The 23014-nt window shown below is 31.7% G+C and overlaps 1 protein-coding gene across 10 annotated transcripts in view; it reads left to right on the top strand.

The window, feature by feature from the left end:
* TECRL (trans-2,3-enoyl-CoA reductase like) overlaps positions 1–21363 on the top strand; it is a 107111-nt gene extending 85748 nt beyond the window's left edge. For 3 of the 10 annotated variants that reach the window (XM_032459397.1, XM_032459413.1, XM_032459428.1), the window contains one exon: positions 241–1182. In XM_032459397.1, the coding sequence (XP_032315288.1) occupies positions 241–368 (128 nt within the window). In that variant the 3' untranslated portion in view covers positions 369–1182. Of the gene's footprint in view, positions 1–240; positions 1183–6333; positions 7920–7940; positions 9283–10547; positions 10836–20494 lie in introns of those variants that run through there. The other 7 variants (XM_032459379.1, XM_032459423.1, XM_032459390.1 and 4 more) reach the window with 7 other exon arrangements.
* Positions 21364–23014: the final 1651 nt, after the last annotated feature.

Here is a 23014-nt window from a genome sequence, read left to right on the forward strand (position 1 = left end):
AGTGAGACATAAAAAATATAGATTTATTTTAATCTCTATGAACTTTTTATGTCTATTTAACCATTGATTGATTGAATGTATATTATACTAGAAGATAAATGTGAGTAAAGAAAATTGATAGAGAACTATGCAGCATTTGATAAATATTTTAAGAGCTATATATGATAGTTGTTTCTAATATAACTTGCTGTATTCATCATAAAAATAAGAGAATGAATGATTATATCTTTTTTCTTCTAGTTGGAATTTTTACACTTCTAGTGAGTATCCAGATGTCTTTGTGGGCACAAAAGAAACATAAGATTTACCTGAAGAAATTCAATTCTTACATGCGTAGGAAATCGGCAATGATTCCATTTATATTGTAAGAAAAAAATAAGTGATCTTATCTCATATACAGAAAAGTAGTATATGGACTCACTAAATCAAACTTGATGAATGATGGTTGCCTATTGTGTTTCAGAAATTCACAAATAACAGAAATTTTTCTGAGTAAAAATATAAAATGGTAGTACCTAGCTAAATTTAGAGTAATAAACTTCAGACAAATGAAAAGTAGAAATTATAATATGACTAATGAAAAATAGCATCCAATATGTTTGCAAGGGATTGATCTTTATGAAATCTTACTTCATTAAATATTTCATAATACAATTTGCTTAGGACAATTTAAAATACCTGAATTCTAAGGTAAATATTTTTAAAAGTTGTAAATCACTCAAATTCTATATATTATTTTGACAGCAATTAAACTTTTTTCTTATTGTTCAATATGTTACTGAGAAGTATCAAGTTATCTTATGCTAAGAGATCAATTTCTTATGAAAATTCTACCTATATTAAAAGTTAAATAGTTGTAATTAGCCATGTACCTTACTTATTCATAATATATACATTGTATATTATTCTGGAATTTTAACAGTCATAAATGAATAAATCACATTTATATATGAATATATATATTGAAATATATATTTTTCAATGGATTATATGTGATGATAAAAAGAGAGTGCATTGGAACTTTGAGATGTAAAGTGTAAAGATATTTTTGCTTTATTTTTACACTTTTAAATTCCTATGTCTTCTCCAAGGCTGTATGCATGTGTATATGAGTGTATATGTGAATATGCATATATATTTTGACAAGGATATAACTGACAAAAATTAAATACATATTATATATTTAAAAGAAATTCTTAGTCTCTTCATATTTAAATTGGGGTTGTTTAGATTGGTTAATTTCTAGAGACTTTCCAATTCTCTGACATAAATCTCTCTCTCTAGATAGATAGATAGATATACATATATCAAAATATCCTCATTAAAGTTCTTAGATATATACATATATGACATAATATCCTTGGTAAAAGTAGGTCTATATGCATTCTGTGAGAGTTTATGTGAACGACTATTTAAGAAATAACAAAAGCACTCCTTTAAAAACGTTATTATCATTCCCAAATGTAAAATATTAAAATATCTCATGGGAAGACAACAAACTTTAATTCACTAATACCCATTCAGTAAAATAGCATGGAATCATATTTGTCATAACATAATATGCCATCCTAAATATGCTTCATTATACTATATTCTCCCAAAGTGCCAGTATCCTCATCTTATAAATAAAATGCACTTACATTCTCGAATTCTAAAATTCTTGTATGTGTATTTTCAACAACTACGATTTTTATGAAAATTAAAGATTATGATGATTAGCATTCACAAATCCACGTTTTCAATAGAGAAAGACAAATAGGCCTTATTTCTAATTTAAATGAGGTATGTATATACATGATATCATCATTAAAGTAATATGGGATTGGTCAAGAAGCAGTTTTGTAGTTTAAGGAACAAGTTAAATGTTATTATCAGCCATATAACTGGGAAACAGTACTAAGATACTGCCACTTAACATTCAAATTTTCCTACTCTATTCACTGATAAATTTGTTAAAGGAACTAAATGTCAGCTGTGGGCAAACAGTAGATAAGAGAAGAAAATGTAATAATGCAGCCTCTGCTTTTTAGATAGTTTACTTATTTAGAAGCCAACATAATTCATAACAATAAAATCATTAGTAGAATTAATTGAAATTAATTAAAAACACGTATGAAAAGAATACTAACATTTTCTGGTTTTGTTCTTTTATTCTTTGGGCTACATGAGATATAAAGGAATGGAATTACCACAACTTGTATTTTCCTGTTAAAAATTATCTTCCCTGGTTGTATTCAATATCCTGGTTCAAATGATCAGTCTCTTCTCAGGCCATTTCTCCATTATATCTTAGAATGCATTTGCTCTCCATTTTTTCACTCTATCACTTTTGTAGAGCATACTACTTATAAATTTAAAAAAACACCACAGAAAGTTTAAAAATAGAAAATATACCATTAATGGCTGGCATATAAAATATACCATAAACATTTCTTTTGAGAAATGCATAGATCTGTGAATTAATGCCTGATGATATCTTCAAAGATTGGGTTACCTATCAGTTTACTTTGGGTTACTTGGTGTTTAGTAATTCTCTTCTACATATCTCTACATGAATTGGTTTAAGGAGTCTTCAGGAGGATGAAACTACTCAAAGTAGACTAGACCACAAGGAAAATGAATTTTCACATAAATCTTCCCCTTATCAAAACAGAACTTACTATATCTTTACTAATGAAGTCCCCATTCCAGGGGATGGGAAATAATCATAAGCAGTAGAGGAAAAATATAATCACAGATCAAAGATCTTAGCTTCTACCTCCAAATCATTTAGTGTAACAGTTATGAGCCTGGCAGCCTACAGTTTTGCACATAATATAGTCAATAACATATTTAAATTTTGTGAACATAATTAAGCAGTCAAGATTTAATAAATTAACTTTAAAACTTTCTGACAGATACTAGAATTGTGATTACATATGATATTAAAAAGAAGCATCACAGTTAATCTAATCATTGATGGCTAAATTTTAAATAATTGTCTGGAATATTACTTTTTCTATTCAAAAATAAAAATTGGAGACAGTGTTTTTAAAATACCACATCTCCGTCTTTTGCACATTTCTTATAAAAAGTAGCTGGAGAGGGAAATAAATCGAAAGAAAAACAAAAGAACAAAAGTTGAAACAGCTGCTACCTCACTCCATATTATTATAGCCTCTTACCTGTCTTCCCCACCCCTTCATCAATTGTAGCTCAAGCTGCTACTTTAAAGGTGTTTTTGGTTTGTTTGCACGTGGTTTGTTTGTTTGTTGGTTTGTTTTGTTTTTAATTTCTGGCTAAGTTTGAATAAAAATATACCCTTACGACACTTAGCGCATTTTGTCTTTTAGCAAAAGTTTTGTGGAAACAAAACTTATTCTCAAATGGTTAAAATTAAACTTTTTTGGTGTTTTGTTCAAGTTTTCTGGCACCCTGAGAAATTTTTCAGGCCTCTAGCTGGTTGAAATAGGACTGAAGACTGCTTAGCACTTTTGTCAGTCTCTCTATAGATAAACAACCAGGTTTCTCTAGAAGTATCACTTTCTGACTTCCCATAGAAAGTTGAAAGAAGTAAATTTCACTGTATCAGATGCTAGCCTTGAAAGAAAGAATGCACAGAAAAATGCCCACTGCTTCAGCCCAGAGGCCAGCATTATCTTTGAGATCCAATCAGAGTTTGATAACTTCTCACTTCCTCCACCACTACCATTTTCTCTCACCATCAACGCTCATCTAGCCCCTTACCTGGTCTCCAGCTTCTAGTATTGACATCTACTATCTAATCTCAACACAGTAGTTAGTGTGACTCTTTGAAAATGAAAATCATTGAACACCGACACTCAAACAAGCATATTCATAACAACCCATTATCCACTGATGAATGAATGGGTAAACAAAATATGGTGTATCTATACAATGGAATATTATTCATCCTTAAAAAGGGAGTTCTGAGACATCCTACAACATGTGTGAAAAAGACAAATCTAGTATTATTCCAATTATATGAGGGACCTAGAGCAGAAATTCTTAGAGACAGAAGGTAGAATAGGGGTTGCCAGGGGCTGGAGAAAGAAGGGGATGGGTAGTTGTTGTTTAATGGGTATAGAGTTTTGATTTGGGATGCTGAAAAAGTTCTGGAGATGGATGGTGGTGATGGTTGTACAACAATATGAGTATAATTAATGTCACTGAACTTGTACACTTAAAAATTGTTAATGTGGTCAATTTTATGTGTATTTACCACAACTGAAAATGACTATAATTCCATTAATAGTAAAAAAATGAAAAAAAACTTATTCACTAACTCATACACACAGGCAGCAATTTTAAGCAATATTTCTTAAAAGAGACAATAAAATTTGGTAGCATCAAATATTTTTCAAATAAATGAAACATATTCTTATTTTTAAATGTGCATGTTCAATCTTACTTCTCTATAAAAATGTTATGCTTAATATCAAAGGGTAATCAAATCACAAAATTCAACACTATAGTTGAATATCTTGTATATTGACCTTTAATCTTGTAATTAAATGTATTTTCAAGATATTTAAGTTCAATTTTAAGTAACTGTCACTGAGCACATGTTACACTTTTGCAGTTGATATATTTCAGTTATAACATTTGTGCTCATAAAGTAAAATGACCTGTGAATCAATAATGAGGGTTCTTTCTATTTTTATTTAAAAAAAAAAAAGAAAAAAAAAACCCTTGTGGTTGCTCTTGGATATTAGAGGTGATTATAGCAAATGTTACTTTATAAGTACAATTAAAAGCATTTATGCAGCTTTTGCATAATGATAATAATTAAAAAACATTTATTCTAAAGGCTGCTTAAAAGTTAATTTTCACCCAGGTGCATACTGAAGCCTATAATTAGCCTTCCTTTAGGGGAGGTTTGATCGTCAAGATGTAAAAAAGCATTTTGGAGGCAGAAGTTCCATTTTAAAAAGGGATTTTGATTTTTAACTGTAGTTAGATAACAGTGCTTAAAACATGTAAGAAAAAAAAGTTCAGGTATGTTTTAAAAAACAAATGTATAATCATACCAGATTTATTTTCCTGAGACTATAGAAGACATATGTTTATATTTTTGGACTGTTTGAGAAATGATTGGTGCCCATAAAATTCTATTTTTTCCGTCAAATATAAAAAATGTTCACAACAATCACAAAGTATAATTTTATGTGTATCCCATCATTCTACTGACCTGGAAATCAATGTTATTTCTACAATAAATTCTTTATAATTCATTCTTCTTCTATCAATGATTTCCTAATTGTTATCCATTCAACAAATAGGTTGTTTTCCAAGTTTTCTTGTCCTTCCTGGTAGAATCTCCAAGTAAAAGGAATTATTATACTTTGTCTAATCATCTATTGGCTAATTCAACAGAGAATATAATAGAATAAATAACCCCAATAAAGAAATCTTTCCTATATTTACATTTACATTTACATTATCAATTAGTTTAACATTAAGAAGAAATTTATAAAAATAAAAAGTAAGTCATTTAGGAATTATTATTGTAAAATATCTTATATTGGCTAGGTTTGCTTACCTTAAGTTGTTAGATATGTGTTTTCTTGTCATTTTCTTATCAATAAAATATTTGAGGTAAGCAACCTGTAATATACTTTCACTATAAATTCTTACAGGAAATGGTTGTAGATTTAAATAATTGTCAATTCTTATTGCTTCTAATGTTATATAACATCCATGTTTGAATTACATTACCAACATTTAGTTTTTATATTATACAATTTCTGTTAATCCATTAAAGATATTTACTGGTATCTGGTATCTAAAAAACAGGTCTGAGCTCTCCTGAATAAAGTAAACAAGGTTTTTATTTCTTGGAGTCTCATTTGAGATAGAAAATGAGAATATAACTAATAAATGAGTGGCAAAGTAATTTTAGACTGTGCTCATGCTATAAGAAAATCTGTGTGCTATGACAGAGTAAACAGTGATATGAGGGGCAGGATGAAGCAGATGGTGAGACTCTGAATTTGCTAACTGGATGAACTTTCAGCTGACACTGTCAATTTATGCTATAGCTAGATAATGGAGTTATATTTAGCTTTTAAAATATATATTCTATGAATTTTAATTGGCATAATTAAATCCTAATATGAAAGATTAAATGAAATAGAATGCAAAAGTGATAAGCACTTATCCTGTAGATATTTAACAACACTAAAGCAAAAAACAAAACAGAAAACTACCAAAAATAAAAGCAAATTTACATATTAAATAATAATATAAAAGAAAGAAAAGTATCAAAAAATTCACAATTATAAGGTAAGAGGATTAAAAATAATTTTTTTCTGTCTGTTCTATGTTTTCCAGATTGTTTACCATGAACAAGTATAATCTACTAAATTTTTCTTTAAAACTTTATTGAAAGCAACAGATTCTTTATGGACTGGTTCCTGCATTTTCTCTCTAGTGTAATCTTCAAAGATATTTTCTCATACTCCCTATGTTCAAATAATTACTAATCAACTTAATATGAATTGAATTTTTCATGATTTTATACGGCTAAGTTTCTGTATGTGTTCTTCATATTATAATATGAACTCCCTTAAAGATATTCTTTTTCTGAAATGTTACTTTATATTAAAATTCACCTTGTATATAAAAAGTTACTACAGGTTGGTTAGGTAAAAATTATGACTATGATACAGGAAAAATGAACGTAGGGCCAAAGGATGGCCGTGTCACAGGTCTCGGTTGAGTCCCTGAGACACACCCTGCCAAGTGTGGCTTCTTGGCTTCATGTAGGAAAGAATTCAAGAGTGAGCCACATACAGTTGAGTAAAGATAGATTTACTCAGAGGGATACATACTCCATAGACAGAGGGCAGGCTGTCTCCGAAGGCAAGAGAAAGGCCACGAGGTGTGGGGGTTGGGTGCTTAGTATAAAGTAAATTTAGTTACACACTCCATAGACAGAGTGTGGACCATCTCACTCAGAAGAGAGAGCAGACATGAAGTGTGGGGATTGTTAGTTTTTATGGCCTGGGTAACTTTTTACGCTAACAAGTGGGAAGATTATTCCAACTACTTTGGGGAAGGGGCTGGGATTCCCAGGAACTGGGTCACCATCACTTTTTGACCTTATATGGTCAGTCTTGGAACTGTCATGGTGCCTGTGGGGGTGCCAGTTAGCATGTTAGTATATTACAATGAGCATATAATGAAGCTCAAGGCCTACTGGAAGTCAAATCTCCCACCATCATGGGCCTCAAGGCCTGTTGGGAGTTGAATTTTCCACCAGTTTGATGTTAATTGCTGTGTTATTTCTTGAATGACTCTGCCCTGCACCCTTCCTTCCTGTCTGAGTAGGTAATCATCACCTGCAGTCTAGATTAGATGCAAAAAAACAATGTGGAATACTGTTTATACTAAATAGAGAACTACAGCACCTTCTCTCTTCTTGGCACCTCTTTTCTAGCTCCAACATCTATATTCTTACCTCCCTGATTATCTATCTATTCAATATACACCTACATTTATTACTTATTTCTATTTATCTAATTACCATTTCTTTATTTAATAGAGTTATTCAGGGGTTTCAAATTTCACAAGAGCAATTATTTCCTCTTGGGGCTCTGCTTTCTCCATTGTCTCAAAACACATAGTTGTACCTCCCTGCTTGGGTAAATTATGTCTTCTCACTCTTCCATTCCCCCCAAAGATCTAACATGATCATAACTTTCTTTATTGATAACTTATTTTTCAAACAGTTAGAGAAAAACATATGTATATAATTTGTATATAATGAAGTAATCCTTTGTGAAAAATATTCCTCTATGATTTACAGATTTATATTTCACAAAGGAAAAAGCACTCCTATATATTAATAAATATTATAGCAAAATAAAAAAGAAACATGAAGGGTTAACATTTATTGACAAACAGGAACTACATATTTTCATTTAATATTCCCCAAGTCCTCACAGTATTACTGAAGACACCGAATTTTGAGAGAGAATACTGCAGTGGCTTATCAACATGAGTGCTTTTATTCCCCAGGAAGTATTTTACAATACTTGAGACATTTTTGATTGACAGGAGTCAGAAGTTACTACTGGCATGTAGAGAGTAGAAACCAGAGGTGCTGCTGAAGATCCTACAGGATACACCTGCTCCAACAACAACCCCACCAACAAGCATACAATAAAGTATTGTTGCCCCAAAAAGTAAAGACTCCGATTCTTGTCATACTCGAAAGATAAGTTTACGGTTGGGAGATGGTACATTTGTAGTGAAAATTTTAAAAGATTTATTTGAAAAGAAAGGAAAAGTACTCCCCCCTCCAAGAATGGGAGGTGGGCTGACCCAAGGGAGGAAAAGTGGTGGTTTTTATCTCCCCTTTCTCTTATACCCTTGCTTAGAGGTGGTCTCTTGATTGATGGCTCCTTTCCCTGGAATGCTTAGTTACATTCGGCCCCTCTGTGTATGTCCTTACCCAAGGTGTATACAGAAAAACCTGTGGGGCAGGTGCCTAAATCACAATGTTAATTATAATACAATAAGCATTGGCGCTATCTGGTTAAGTCCTTTCTGCTACTGCACAGTCATGGCTGTGGAGTTTTAACCAGTTTCTTGCTGACACTCATTTAGAAATCAAGTCGCTTTAAGAGGCAGGCAAAATGCCATCTTCTGGACTACCTTCCCTCTCCTCCACCTATCTGCCCAGTGCCCCCACTTATCTAACTACCTAATACTATCACCCATTTAAAAATAGTATTAGTGCTAACAGTAAGAATCAAAAATATATAGGATAGATGACTTGTCCACAGTCACACTGTCAGTAATTAGTAGAGCTGAAATCAACTTTTTTCACATCAAGTATATTAGTTAAATGTATCTCAAAATGTATTTGTTAAAAGCATGCCATGAATTGTTCTTTTCTTTATATTATTTTTTGTTTATTAACTTTCACATTATGTGACATTACTGAAACCACTCCTAGTTGATATATACATTTTTGTAACAAAATGGATAGAGTGCCACATCAAATGGTAATTTGGACATTTATTTAAAGATATTAAGTGGTTCTCCATTAATACCAGAATTAAGATCTGGCTAGTTGTTTTGTTGGTTTTTGTTTGTTTCTTTCTTTGATTTTCTTTTTGGTTTCTTTTCTCCAGTTTTATTGAGATATAATTGTCAAGTAACATTGTGTAAGGTTAAGATGTACAACACGGTGATTTCACATGTATATATATGTCAAATATATATATATATATATATATATTGCAAAATGATTGCCACTAAAATGTTAGTTAATAAATCCATCACCTTGTATAATTTTTCTGTTTGCTTTTTTGTTTGCTGTGGTGAGGATATTTAAGATCTACTCTCAGCAATTTTCAAGTACATAAGCAAGCCAGTTACACTGGTATTCAGGTCTCTCCATAATCAGGCCATAACCTATCCAATACCTGCTCAGCCAGAACAATCATTTATATTTCCTCAGTCACAATATACTATCTCTAGTATGTCTGCTTTCATTCATGCATTGTCCCGCTTATACTCATCTCTACACTTAATCTCATCCCAACTTTTTTAATACTCAAGCAAGACCCAGCTCAAGGTTATAGTCTCCAGAAATTCTTTTCCAAATCTTTCCTCCTCCAGTAAGTTTTATATTTTCCTTCTCTCTTTCCCTAATACCATGTGCACACCTATTTCTCTGCTTTATAGATAAACTCATGGAACTAAAGTTAAGACTTCAAATCATGTTCTCATATATATTAAATATGTGATATTTGATAAGACCAGGATTTTTAAGTCTCAGTAAAATGACGACAGATACAACAGACTAAATAACTTTGGCAAAGACATTGTAAATATAGTCCAAATAAGAACTAGAGAACATAAGTGATTAAATAATTTCCTGGGATCAAAATAACTGTTTATAACTTAGTTTCTCTTTCTGTAAGATACAGACATTTACTCAAATAAGTTTATCTTATAACTATTTTGCAGACCTCAAAAGACTGTGGTTTTTATATAAAGCTACTGTAAAATATTATATACTATAGGAAAATGATTTTGAAATTTAAACACTAAATCTGATTTATACTGGTGTTTATTATTAAATATTAAAACTGTACTTAGCATTTACTAACGTTAGATTCTAAATACTATAAGAATAATAATCTGGAAGTTATAAAGTAGTAAATAGGTCCCAACTGTCCTGAAATTAATTACAGGGTATAAGAAAAAAAGAAGGAATGCAATCATTGCAGATTTAAAAAATATTATTTTATCATTATTTACCAGTCAAGAAAAAGCATATCACAAATTCTGTGTAGGATTCAAGGAGGAAAAAGATATTAGAATCTGTGAATTTTTCATTTAGAAAAACTGTCCAAACTACATAATTCATAAGCACCATCAATAGGCATATCATGTGTATTCAATGACATTCTATGTTGGTACAACTGCAACTGTGCAATTTCACTTTGGCTTTTTGTTTAATGAATTAAAAGTTATTTTACACACCTATAATCTATGTTATTCTCATACAACTTGCCTGATTTCTATAGACTATCCTGCTAAGCTGGTATTTATTTCTGTGCTGGAGATTGAGAACCCAGTACCTGAAGTCATCCCACAACAGCAGATGATCTTGGATTAAAATCTACCTTGTCTTCCTGCACAATTTAAGCCCTTGTATCAGTGGGAACATGTCCATATTTTTCACCAGTGTATCCTTTGTTGGTCTAGAAAAATCTTCTGTTTTTGATTCATTTGTGTACTTTCATCATTTGAATACATATAACTCCCTAAATAAAGTAACTTCATTACTATCTAACCAAGTTTCATTATGAGAAAAAAACATAAAAGCAAATTACTCCTTTAGTTATTTTACTATTTAACATATTTTGTTTTAAATAGCTGTTTCTTCCTGCTAACTGATTCTCCACACCTGTGATTAATTAGAGGAGAATAGGTACACATATACTTTTAAATGTTAAGGCCCTGATTATAATTACTTGTCACTATTTATTAAGCACTTACAACTTAATTAACATGTGGATGTAAGGTTAATTTAAGTGTGCATGAAAATAATGCTCTGCCTTCTGGTAGTACCAGCTTCTAAGCCAACTGAACAGAACTGTATGGGACCAAATTTTAATATTCAAAATGTGCCTTGAAGGTATTTGTCTAATCTGACTCTAATAAGCTTTCATCTCCATTACAATTAACTGCGTGTCTGTTTGTAAGCATGCATGCATGTCTGTTTGCCCCAAAAGAGGCAAAACCATAAAGTTATGAAATCATCTTTAAAGATGAACTGAATTAACAACTTCTTTATAAAACTTTCCATAATCTGCCCTTTCTTTTCCTCTTCTCTTCTGGAAGGTTCTGGTTATTGTTTCTTTTGGGCCCCCAAATATGCTTACTATACTCTATTATACTCAAATATGCTATATTATACCAGGCTATATACCATATATCATATTATATGTACTTCATATCTTCCTGCATTAATAGATAATACACTCTTTGCATTTCTTGAAGACAAGAATCATGCTTTAATCATCCTTGTATCTACAGTGATGAGTAATGATTCAAGAATTCTACAGGGGCTTAATCTATAGATGAATCTCAATTTTAGGGCTTTTCCTTCTCTTTTAGTTAGAAGTATTAAATCTAGAGTTGTTAATGTAAAATCAGTTTTTGTTCTACAATGGTATAACTCAGATGTTATTTTTTTCTGGCAACTGCTACATGGCAAAAGTCCAGTTTTAAAAGACTGACAAACTGGAGTACAATTTAGTAAGTATTTAGAGAAAATGGTCACTTTTGTCTATTTCAAGTCAATCCATGTAAGAACACTACATCTGGACCCATGCAACAGGCTACTGCGAAATGCAAAGCAAACAAGCAGTTTGATGTTCTGAGAATTATAATATATAGCATGTGAGGAAAAAAAGTCTTAAAAATTTGACATTGCTAGAGTGAGTATAGTGGATGATCATATTTCTTCTACATTATTATTTGTGGATAATGCATTATAAACCATGATGACAACAAGTTTGCCCCTGAGTAGCACTGAGAATGTTCTTTTTCAGAAATATTTTGAAAATGTAAATAGTTTTATTTGTCAGAGCATTCAAATGTCTTGTTGACATATACAATCTATAGACAATGATACAGGGAAAAATTACAGCACCAAAAGAAAGTAGACAAAGGAGAACAGTCATTTGTGGATGTTTTGATGGATTAAATAAAATAATAGGCTGGGAAAACACTAGGCAGATTGCTATAACTTGCCAAAATACTAATACATGTTTGTGGTATTGAATGAAAAAGCTAGACAGCATTAACTACAAATTAAAGTTCAATAGAGTTGCCAACTAAACATTTACCTTCAGAAATCAGAGATGTAGAATTAAAAGGTTAAATGAATCTATGGCTGTTTCTAGTCTACTGGTGATTAAAATATATTTCATTTTTTGCAGATTTGGATTATGTATTTTTCTGAGCATTCTTAACTCTTCCATTTGGAAGACACAGAAGTGTTAGTTGATCATTTTTTTCTCCCAAAGGATGATGTTGGAAGAGAAAATTAGAATTTACACATTGCTTTATTGGCAAAATGTGTGCACTAGAAAATACATAGTCCCAGATTGGTTCTACCGAATCACACAGTTTCTCTGAAGTGAAGGAAGACTATTTTAAAAATTAAGAGAGCATTTATAAGAGATAAATGGAATGTGTTTAGTCTTATGACTTATCAAAGAAATGTATTTGAAAAGGCAGCACCATTTAATATAAATGTAATTCAAAAATATGATGAAAAACCTGAATATGAACATCCAAGTTCAATGAGCTCCATGTAGGATGACTTCAGAGAGGCTCATACCACAACATATTATCAAATTGTGGAGAGACAAAGAATCTTGAAAGCAGCAAGCGAGAAGTGAATCATCACATACAATGGATCCTCAATAATATTATCAGTAGATTTCATACCAGATATTTTGAAAGTCAGAAGGCAGTGGGTGATCAATTTAAAGTGCTACAAGAAAAACTTCTAAGAAAGAATCTTATATCTAATAAAACTGTCCTTCAAAAATGAGGGAGAAATTAAAACATTCCCAGATAAACAGAAGCTAAGAAAGTTTGTCACCACTAGGCTTGTTCTGAAATTCTAAAGGGATTCCCAAAGTTGTGATAAAAGGACACAGACAGTAACTAGAAAGCCATATGAAGAAATAAAAATTTCAGTAAAGGTAAATACATGAGCAATTATAAAAGCTAGCATGATTGTTACAATGGTCTTTAACTCCATTTTTTGTTTTCTACATGATTAGAGTGACTAATACATAATAAAATTATTAGTCTAAAAGCCAGTATTATTGTAACTTTGCATTGCAACTCCTTGTTTTGTTTTCTAAATAATTCAAGAGACTAATGCATTAAAATTATTACTTTATGATTTTGGACACACAATGTACAAAGATGAAATTCTGTAACATCAGTAAGTGAAGTGAGGACATAGCTGTAAATGAGTAGAGTTTTTGTATGTTATTGAAATTAACTGGTATGAATTCATATTAGATTGTTATAATGTTAGGATGCTAAATGTAATCTCCATGGTAACCAAAAAAAATTAGGTATAGGAAAATGAGAAGGGAATTAAAATGTTTCACTAGAAAAAATTGGCTGAACACAAAAAAAGTTACACATAATACATCTTTGAAAATGAGATTCTGTATGCTCAAAGCTTACATTTATGAGTAGTTTCTAGTCCTATTTAATTCTAAGATAATTTTACCAAAAGAATTTTTTTATATATATATTTCCACTTTTGGGGTAATTTTCTAAATCCTCTAAAGATATCTTAACATACCTGGGACTTCCAAGGTTTTTCAACATTTTGTGGAACCTGAATATTTAATTTATAAAGATGTTTGTCCTTCAAATTTGATTTTTATTTGGAGAAGTAAGGGTAGGCTTGCCAAGAAGAAAGGAATTTGAGAATGAATGAAAACTCACTTTAAAATTTTTCTTATTATAATTTAGCAGTAACTTTTGCCTTCCTCAAACATGCTCAGTTGCAGAAGAGCTTTGATTTACACCTTCCAAGTTGATGCCTAAGTGGGATTTTAAGTGCCCTCATCCTTACCAGCACATGGAACTTTTAAACTTATTTTCAATTTTTTACTTATAAAATGGGAATTAAGACACCAAATTTATGGTAAAATGTTAGATTAAATGAAATACTGCAGAACATATGCATAATACACCTGCCACCCAACAGGCATGCAATAATACTAGTTACTTTTCCATTCATCCCCACTCAAATCTGACAATGTGTAAATATCCAGAGCCTTAGCTCAGTAAGTTTCAGTCTCTTCCCTTAACCTCCACATTCTGTCTCTAAATCACATGATGGACATCATCTTTATTCATGCTTTATATTCACTTTATTAAGGTCTTGAAATCTGGCCAGAATGTACAGCCTAGCTGGTGTTATGGAAAGTATTTATTGAACTCATAGTGCTTGGGACCTTCCTTCAATTCACCCACTTCCCAATGATAACTACTAGTTTGTTCTCTGTATCTGTGAGTCTGCTTCTTTTTTGTTATATTCACTAGTTTGTTGTATTTTTTAGATTCCACGTGTAAATGAAACCACACAGTATTTGCCTTCCTGACTTATTTCACCTAGCATAATGCCCTCCATGTCCATCCATGTTGCTGCAAATGGCAATGATAGGGGTAACGTTTTCAATAGCATCCTTGAACTTACTTTCATTGCACTGTAGCTGAATATGAAAAATTATCTGCACCATTTCACTGAAATAGGAGGGGTAAGTTCTTTCAGTATGAATCATATATGCAAAAAAAATGAACTTCCATAATTAAAATATCTACACATTTCTATATCGAATATGCAGTCAAGGATTTCAATAGTTAAAAAATAAGAGAGCCTGTGTTCTTCCTTTTCAGCACACTGCCTCAGTTTAGAAGCATTCACACATTTCAATTAAGAAGACTCATATCTTCTATACACCTCTACTAGAGCCTATTTTCCTCTTGTTCTATGCAATGAAGAGTGGATCATCCCACCAATTATAATATTTAACAAGTGTTGTTCTTAGGTCAATCCAATAAGCCTGGAGGAATATAGATAGATTGTCTGCTTCATTAGCACTGTACCTAAGTGTGTTCATTGCAGACCACTATTGAGTCAAGTACACAGGTCCAGGTTCTGCTCAATTAAATTTACCTGGTAGCTGAAGTGAAAATATCTGAGTAGCTGATGGCTAAAATTGACCTTAGGTGTTTAATAGCTTGATTCCTTTGAGAGGAAATCACAAATACTCATTACATCCCTTTCAATCCATTATCCTGATCAATGTAGTATTGTTTTCATGGTTCATTTGCTAGATTTGTCTTAAAACTGAAATCACAACAGTTTCAAGCTGAAAGATCTTACAAATGATAAGACTAAATATACAGGAAGGTTAAATGTCTTTATTTTAATTCACTCTTCTGAAACTGAATTCTACTTTATTTTCAACTTGAATGTTATATAAGGATAATTAGAAATATGCCCTATGTGCTAGCTCTCTTCTAGCCTAGCCCACACCAGTTTGCTAGACTGAATGTGCTCCAAAGGCTTGATTTTGTAGTTTAAAAATACACTGAAGGAGAAACCCATCTAAACAATAAAATCAAACAGCAAACAAAAACTTGTTTGGGACTTTACAAATGGCAAATGGCATACAGCAGGAAAACATTTGGTGTCCTGGCACAGACCCAACTTTGATTACATCACAGACCTGAAAAGAAGTTCTTATAGCTGTCCTGTATCACAGGGCCACACGTCATTATTAGAAGCACAGTGAAAGAGTCTGGTTTATAATAAATTTGTCATATAATGTTAGTTATTGATTGATTTCAGCAAAAGTCACTGATTCTGCTATCATTTCTTTTAAATCTTATGCAATATCTTTTTGAATGTGATATGAAAATCATCTTTAAGGTTAATTTAAAGGCTTTAAATCCAGAAACACAATTATTTTTAGACTCTAAGTTTCCACAATCAAGTTAAAATATATGTTGTAGTTTTGTTATTATGTGAAGAAAATGGGGGGGTGAGTTATATTTTTGATCCTAATGTTGTAGCAATCATTTTCCTCTTAATGATCATTTCGCTTCCATTTTTTTAACCTACTAATATCTATGACTTCTTTTCCACCAGAAAAAAGAAATCTCAGGCAGAAGGTTGCATACAATTTCTGGGGATTTAAGTATGCTAAAATACACCCATTTATCTCAGTTAAAAATATTTGCCTGAATTAATTATTAAATTCAAAGATTAAAAATATCATTATTAGGAAGAAGGATGACATTAAATTTAAATGCCTAAAATTTAAGTTCAGTGTAAATGAACAATCAACTGCTGAAGTTAACTGATAATGCTTTAACATTTTTAATAATGCCATGTCAAATGGAGGGAAAAAACAAATCCTATTAACCAGTCACTGTTCAAAGTCAAAACATAGTGATATAACTATTCAATAGTATTTGAACTCCTGTGTATAATTAAGAATAGATTTTGTAACTTGGAATGTAATTCTTCTCTCAGAGAAGTACATCGTATTACTCAAAATTCACATTAGTAATATTTGCAGACGAATATTTTATTGTTTGGCAAAATAATGTGTGTGGATTTAAGTCAACTAACGATTTACTTTGAGAAGTTCAGTTATGGTATAAGAAAGGAACAGCTGGCAATCAGCAGTGTTTACTGTGACTTTAACAGACAACAGCAGCTACAGAATGTGGAGTCTTAATGGAGAGGCTCCAAAGCTGCCTGTGGATAGAATTACAAACGTTTCAGGAATGTCAAACTAATTTGTTTTCTTTGAAGGGTAACCAAATAAATCTGAGATTTCATTGCCTAAAAGAGGTAAAGTCCTCAAGATGTGAATGTTAAATTCTTCAGGCTCTTTGAACCACTGTTGCATTTATTCTTTCTATTTTTTACTCTTTAAGGGTGCTATTATTAGCATGGAGCAAAGGGAATAAATCCTCACATGTGCTTGACAAGCTGAAGTTCAGTACTGTGGGTACCATCAATTTGAATTTCATGTACAACTGTTTCCCTTCACATTTAACCACAGAGGGATCCCACACATTTATCAGGTTTCCATAACAAATATGGGAGGATACTTGGAGCACATAATGAGCTAATTCACAAGAGATTGTGAGACCCTACGTCTACATAATTTGTCAATTGATATGTGGAATTAGACTTTCATTGGAAATGGGCTGAGCATTTCAAAAGCTAAAGTGTAATATCTAAGATAGTGTCGGAAGGAAGATGCATGTGGGATAGGAATTAGGAAGTCATGAATGGTTAAGGCAGGAATGTGTAATAAAATGTTTTCTATGTTTTAATTAAGTAGTCGCCAAAGTAGAATAATTCTCAGATTCTTCTAGTTTTACCTGTTTCAACATGATTCCACAGACCATGTTTGGCAAACTATGGTCCATGGACTAATTCCAGACTTTTAACAGGTTTGTTTGTTTGTTTGTGTAAATAAAGCTTTATTGGAACACAGCAGCGATCATTTATCTATGTATTGTTACTGAAGTGTTGAGTAGTTGCAACAGCGACAATAAGGCCTACAAACACTGAAATATTCCTTATCTGACCCTTCACAAAAATGTTTGCCAACCTCATTCTAGATATATGAAAATTTTTGAAGTTTAGTTATATTGTTTGCTTTGCATATTTTTTATGTTCAAGATCTCTTATCCAATGAAGTAGCCTCTTACATATGCTAGAGAGTTAAAAATGGGTTGATATTTACCATAAACATTTTAACATAGTAAGTGATAAACTCCTAGTTGTATTTATTCAGTAATTAATTAGGACAGAACTATTAAAAATGTTATGGGGCTAAGAGTTCATTACAGAAATTAGGAATCACACAAATGTGAATGGAATTGGCTAGTGAAATAAGAAAGATGAGAATTGGAAGATAAGGTACAATCACGGTCAAAACAGCCTGAGTCCCTGAAGCAGCTTGGTAGATTTGAGCTTTAAGGGAAATGCAGGAGGTGTGCATGTCTAGCTGTCAAAGTGAAACTGTAAAGGGAAATCTAGTCTAGAGATCTGTGGAATTTGCTATTTTTGAAGCAAATGAAGTGAAGGGTTTGGCAGTTGACTTGAGTCCACTATTGGCTGCTGGGGCAAATAGTCTGAAAGACTGCCTAGATACTGTGGTCCCTCTGGACACCTCTATGTCTATCTCTGACCTGCTCCTGACATCTTTGGAAAGTAATGGCTTCTTCTTTGTTTCCAACTCTGAATTCTTATCTACTTTCCTGTTTTGGTCAACTCTAACTTAGAAATGTATATGAAAGAAGAATATTGAAAATATAATTTCCAGTTTTAGCTAAGTTGACAACTATTTATCATGCTCACAGATTCTGTGAGCCAGAAATTTGGACAGGGCACAGCAGGGAAGATTGTCTCTGCTCCATTTGGCATCTCCTATTGCCTTGAAGGCCAAGAGATGAAGTCATCTCAAAGTGTATTTACTTACAAGTGTGGTAATTGGTTCTGGGAAAACTCAAATAGCTAAGGGCCAGTACAGCTGAAGTTCCTTGGGCATGTTTATTTTATGTGACCTCTACATGTGGTTTCTTTAGCATAGAGGCTTCAGAGTATTTGGACTTTTTACACGTCCACTCATGTCTCCCACGGCACTTTCCAGAAGGCAGTCCAAGTCAGGTGGAAGCTATATGCTTCTGATGACCAAGCCTCAGAACTGACTTAGCATCATTCTGATATATTCTACTTAAATGAATAGTCACAAATTTCCGCTGAGATTCAAGGGAGTAAATGAAGACCACACCTTTGTTGGGAGGAGAGTCAGTCACATTGCTGGAAGAGCACATATTCTTCAACAAGATTTAGAAACTAAAATCTGTCACATTTTAAAATTTTGTCATTCTTTTTGTAACTGCCTAGAAGTAAATTTAAAAATACATTTTTAGTGTTTCTAATTTTTTGATTCTAGCACGCAAGATTATATATTTTTCTCATGGAAGAGCTCAAATTATTTTAAAACTTGATTGTTTCTTTTTTGAATCATGAGATATTTACAAATATAAATATTCAGAACTGTGGTTTTTTCATAGCATAGCTTATAGTATTTTAAAATTTGCAGTATTTTCTTTAACTCATGCATTATTTACAATTGTGTTTATAAGTTTCTAAATGCAAAATCATATTTTAAATTTATCTTTCTTTATTATTAATATCTGCCCAAGATTCTTATGATCAGTGCATGTTATTCAATGATGTCAATCATTTAAATTTATAAACTTTCTTAAATGATCCAGTTTGCTTTAAAATTATATAAAGATATTTTGTATGCTAAAAGAGTATGTATTCTTCAGTTGTTCTTATTTTTTAAAACATAGACATATTAGATCAATTATGTTAATCATGCTGTTTAAACTTAGTCACTAAAGAAATGTTTACTGGTACCTTCTATATCCTGAGCCTTGGTCTTATGCTTGGGAAATGTGAATAAAGAAAACAAACAAAAATCCCAGCTCCCAATTCCTTGAATTCTATAAATACAGGTAAGAAATTATCAACATACTAACTAACTAACTAACTAAATAGAAATTAGAGATGATAAATTACATGAGGGAAAAAATGAAGTAATGGGTATCATTAACATTGTACAACATTTGCAACACTTTATAACGTAATTAAGGTTTGCCTCACTGAAAAGCAACATTTCCATGTCATAGATATAAAAGAATGAGCTAAACAAATATTCTTTCTAGTCAGAGAAAACAGTACAAATCCCCTTATCTAGAAGTATCCCAGTCCATTTTGAGAAATAGCAAACATGACCTTGTGGTTGGAATGAGGTAATCAAGTGAGTGAGAGTAATAGCAGATGAAGTCAGAGAAGATACATGGAGCTAGAGCATGTAGTAAGACTTTGGCCTTTACTCATATGAAATGGTGAGTAATGACATGCTCTTCTTTCTGTTTTAATGGAATTATCTGCTCTTTTGCGAATGGACGTGGTGAAAAGAGGCAATTATGAGGCAAGCACAGAAATCATGGAAGAAATGATGGTGACTAGAACAAGGGTCCTAGAAATAGAGACTGAGACAAGTGCCCATATTCTGAACATATTTTGAAAACAGAGCTCATAGAATATTCTGGTAGATATGACTGATTATGAGAGAAAAAGGAAGAGTAATAAAAGAGGATCTAATTCTTTTTCTGATTTGGCCAACTGGAAGGTTGATACTATAATAAACTAAGTAAGAAGGATTGCAGTATAGAATGTTTTAGAAAATACCAGTGGCTCAGTATTAGATATTGTAAGAAAATTAGACTTCCAAATGAAGATATTGAATGGGACAAATCTGGAGTTAAGAAGAGAGGTACAGTCAAATGATACACAACTGTGAATTGTATTTTACAGCAAGAGACCAAATGTGTTCACCAAAATAATGTTTGTAAAGAAAAGAGAAAAGAAAACTTCTAATTCTGGAACACTCCAATGATTGTCAACAACATGAGATGATTCAACAAAGAAAATTAAGAAGGACTTGGAAAAATAAAAGAAAGACAGAAAGCATGCAGTTTCTCAAAAGCCAAGTTAAAAATAATTATATCAACCAGGAGTGTATGTCAAAGTTAAATGACACTTATAGGTAAAGCAAGATTAATAATGAGAGTAATGAGTAATGCTGTATGTTTTCCATGTAAGCACACTTCCAATCTCCTATAGGTGGATGACAAAGTTGTTTTCATTTTTTTATTAAAAAAAAGCATCTGTGAACATTTTTGTATAAAGCTATTATCGAATACATTTTATATTTTCTTGTGTAACTATCTGAAATTGGAATTGCTGGGTCATAGGGCAAGTTTTGTAAGAAATGTTTAAAGTGTTTAAATATATAGTGTTATAAGAAATGGTTAAATTTCTTTCTAAAGATATGCTAATTTTTATACATCCACAAACAAGTTTTAAATTTCTAGTTACTTCACATCCTCATCACTTTCGTAATTTTGTTGAGTGTAAGGTAGTACTCCATTGCAGTCTTACTTTACATTGCATGATGTCTAATCATGTTGAATAATATTGCATGTGCTTTTTAGGCATTTGTATCTTCTTTGATGAAGTATCTTTTAAAATGTTGCTTATTATTTAATTGGGTTGTTTCTTTTGATATTATTGACTTACATGTATTCTAAGTGTATAGTGTAAATCAGTATAACTATGTACTGTAACTCTTTGTCAAATATATTCTCTATAAATAATTTTATTCCAGTATGTGGCTTGCTGTTTAAAATTTATTAAATTGTATAGTTTGGTGAGCCAGAAAGTTTTAATTTTTATGAAGTCTAATTTATCATTTAAAACAAAATAATAACATGATTATTTCCTTCCTTTATCTCTCTAGGAAAATATTATATATATCCAAATCTCCAGGATTTTATGTTTTATTTTAAAAGCTTTATGGTTAATGTATAATTAAAATAATCTCAAATTAGTTTTTGTATATAGTATAAGACAGGGTCAAAGTTTTATTTTGTTTTGTTTTATTCTTTGTGGGCATCCAATTTTGCCAGCACAGTTGCTAAAAAGGCATTTTTCTCCATAGGATGGATTTGGTGCCTTTGTTAAAAATCAGATGGTCATAAAAGTAAGAATCTGTTTCTGAGCTCCCTATTCTTTATTAATCTATTTATCAATGTTTATGCCAATACAACTCTGTCTTGATTAATAAAGTTTTAATATAGAATTTGAAGTTAGGTAATAAAAGTCTTCTAAGTTTGTCTTGGTACTGTTTCTTTGATCATTACAACCATGCCCCTCTTTATCTCAGGAAATACTTTTTGGGTTAAGATTTATCTGATATTAATATAGCCACCCCATTCCTCTTATTCTTTTGGCTTATATGATATATCATTTTCCTTCTATTTATTTTCAAACCATCTGAGTTTTTTATACTTAAAGGGTATATATCATATACAGCATATAGTTGAAACTTGCTTTCATTCCCATTTTGACAATCTTAATTTCATTAGCATTAAGTGTAATTATTGACATAGTTACATTTACATCTACCATTTTTAAATTTCCTTTGTCTATCCCTTTTTTTCTGTTTCTCTGTTCCTCCTTTTCTACCTCTTTTATGATTATTACTAATACATTTTAGAGTTTCTTTTTAGTTTGGTTTTTTTTTTTTTAGCTATAGCTATTTGCTGCTTCTTCCCTTCCCCTCTGTCCTTGCTCCTCCTTCTTCCTTCTTCTTTCTCTCCTTCTTCTCCTTTTCAGTGCAGGGATTTCAATATGCATCCTTAACTTTCCATAATGTATTTATAGTTACATCTTTCTACTGTATATGAGATATAGGTACCCTGCCATTCTACAGAACTATTTTCCAATCTCACTGCCCTTTATGCCACCTATATCATACATATTACATCCATATGTGTATTATGCAATTAAATTTGCTTTGAGAGGATATATGAATGCTATTGGAACTAAGAGGGGAAAAAAATTTTGTATTTACCAAATACATGTTGTATCTTATGCTCTTCATTCATTCCAGGAAATTCAATTTTCCCTCAGGTATGATTTCCTTTCATCTAAAGAATGTCTTCAGCATTTATTTTTCAAAATATACACACTCATTTTTGAGAGGTTGTCTTTACCTGAGTTCTGTCTTCTGTTCTAAGGCCAAGGGACTGCAAAATATCAGAGTTTTATCTGCCCCACACAGTGCTGTAGCTGAGATCTAACTTCAGGGTAGAAATCAAAGGAAAGTAGAAATTCACGCTATATCAACCCTGTCTTCAAGTATTTTTTAATATATGTATAACAGTTTTATTGAGATATACTGGAATTTATAATCCATAATGCTCACCTTTTTAAAGTATACAATTCAGTGATTTCCAGTATATTCAGAGTTGTGCAAACATCACTACCATC

The sequence above is a fragment of the Camelus ferus genome, chromosome 2 (genome assembly GCF_009834535.1).
Source record: "Camelus ferus isolate YT-003-E chromosome 2, BCGSAC_Cfer_1.0, whole genome shotgun sequence".
NCBI lineage: Eukaryota > Metazoa > Chordata > Mammalia > Artiodactyla > Camelidae > Camelus > Camelus ferus.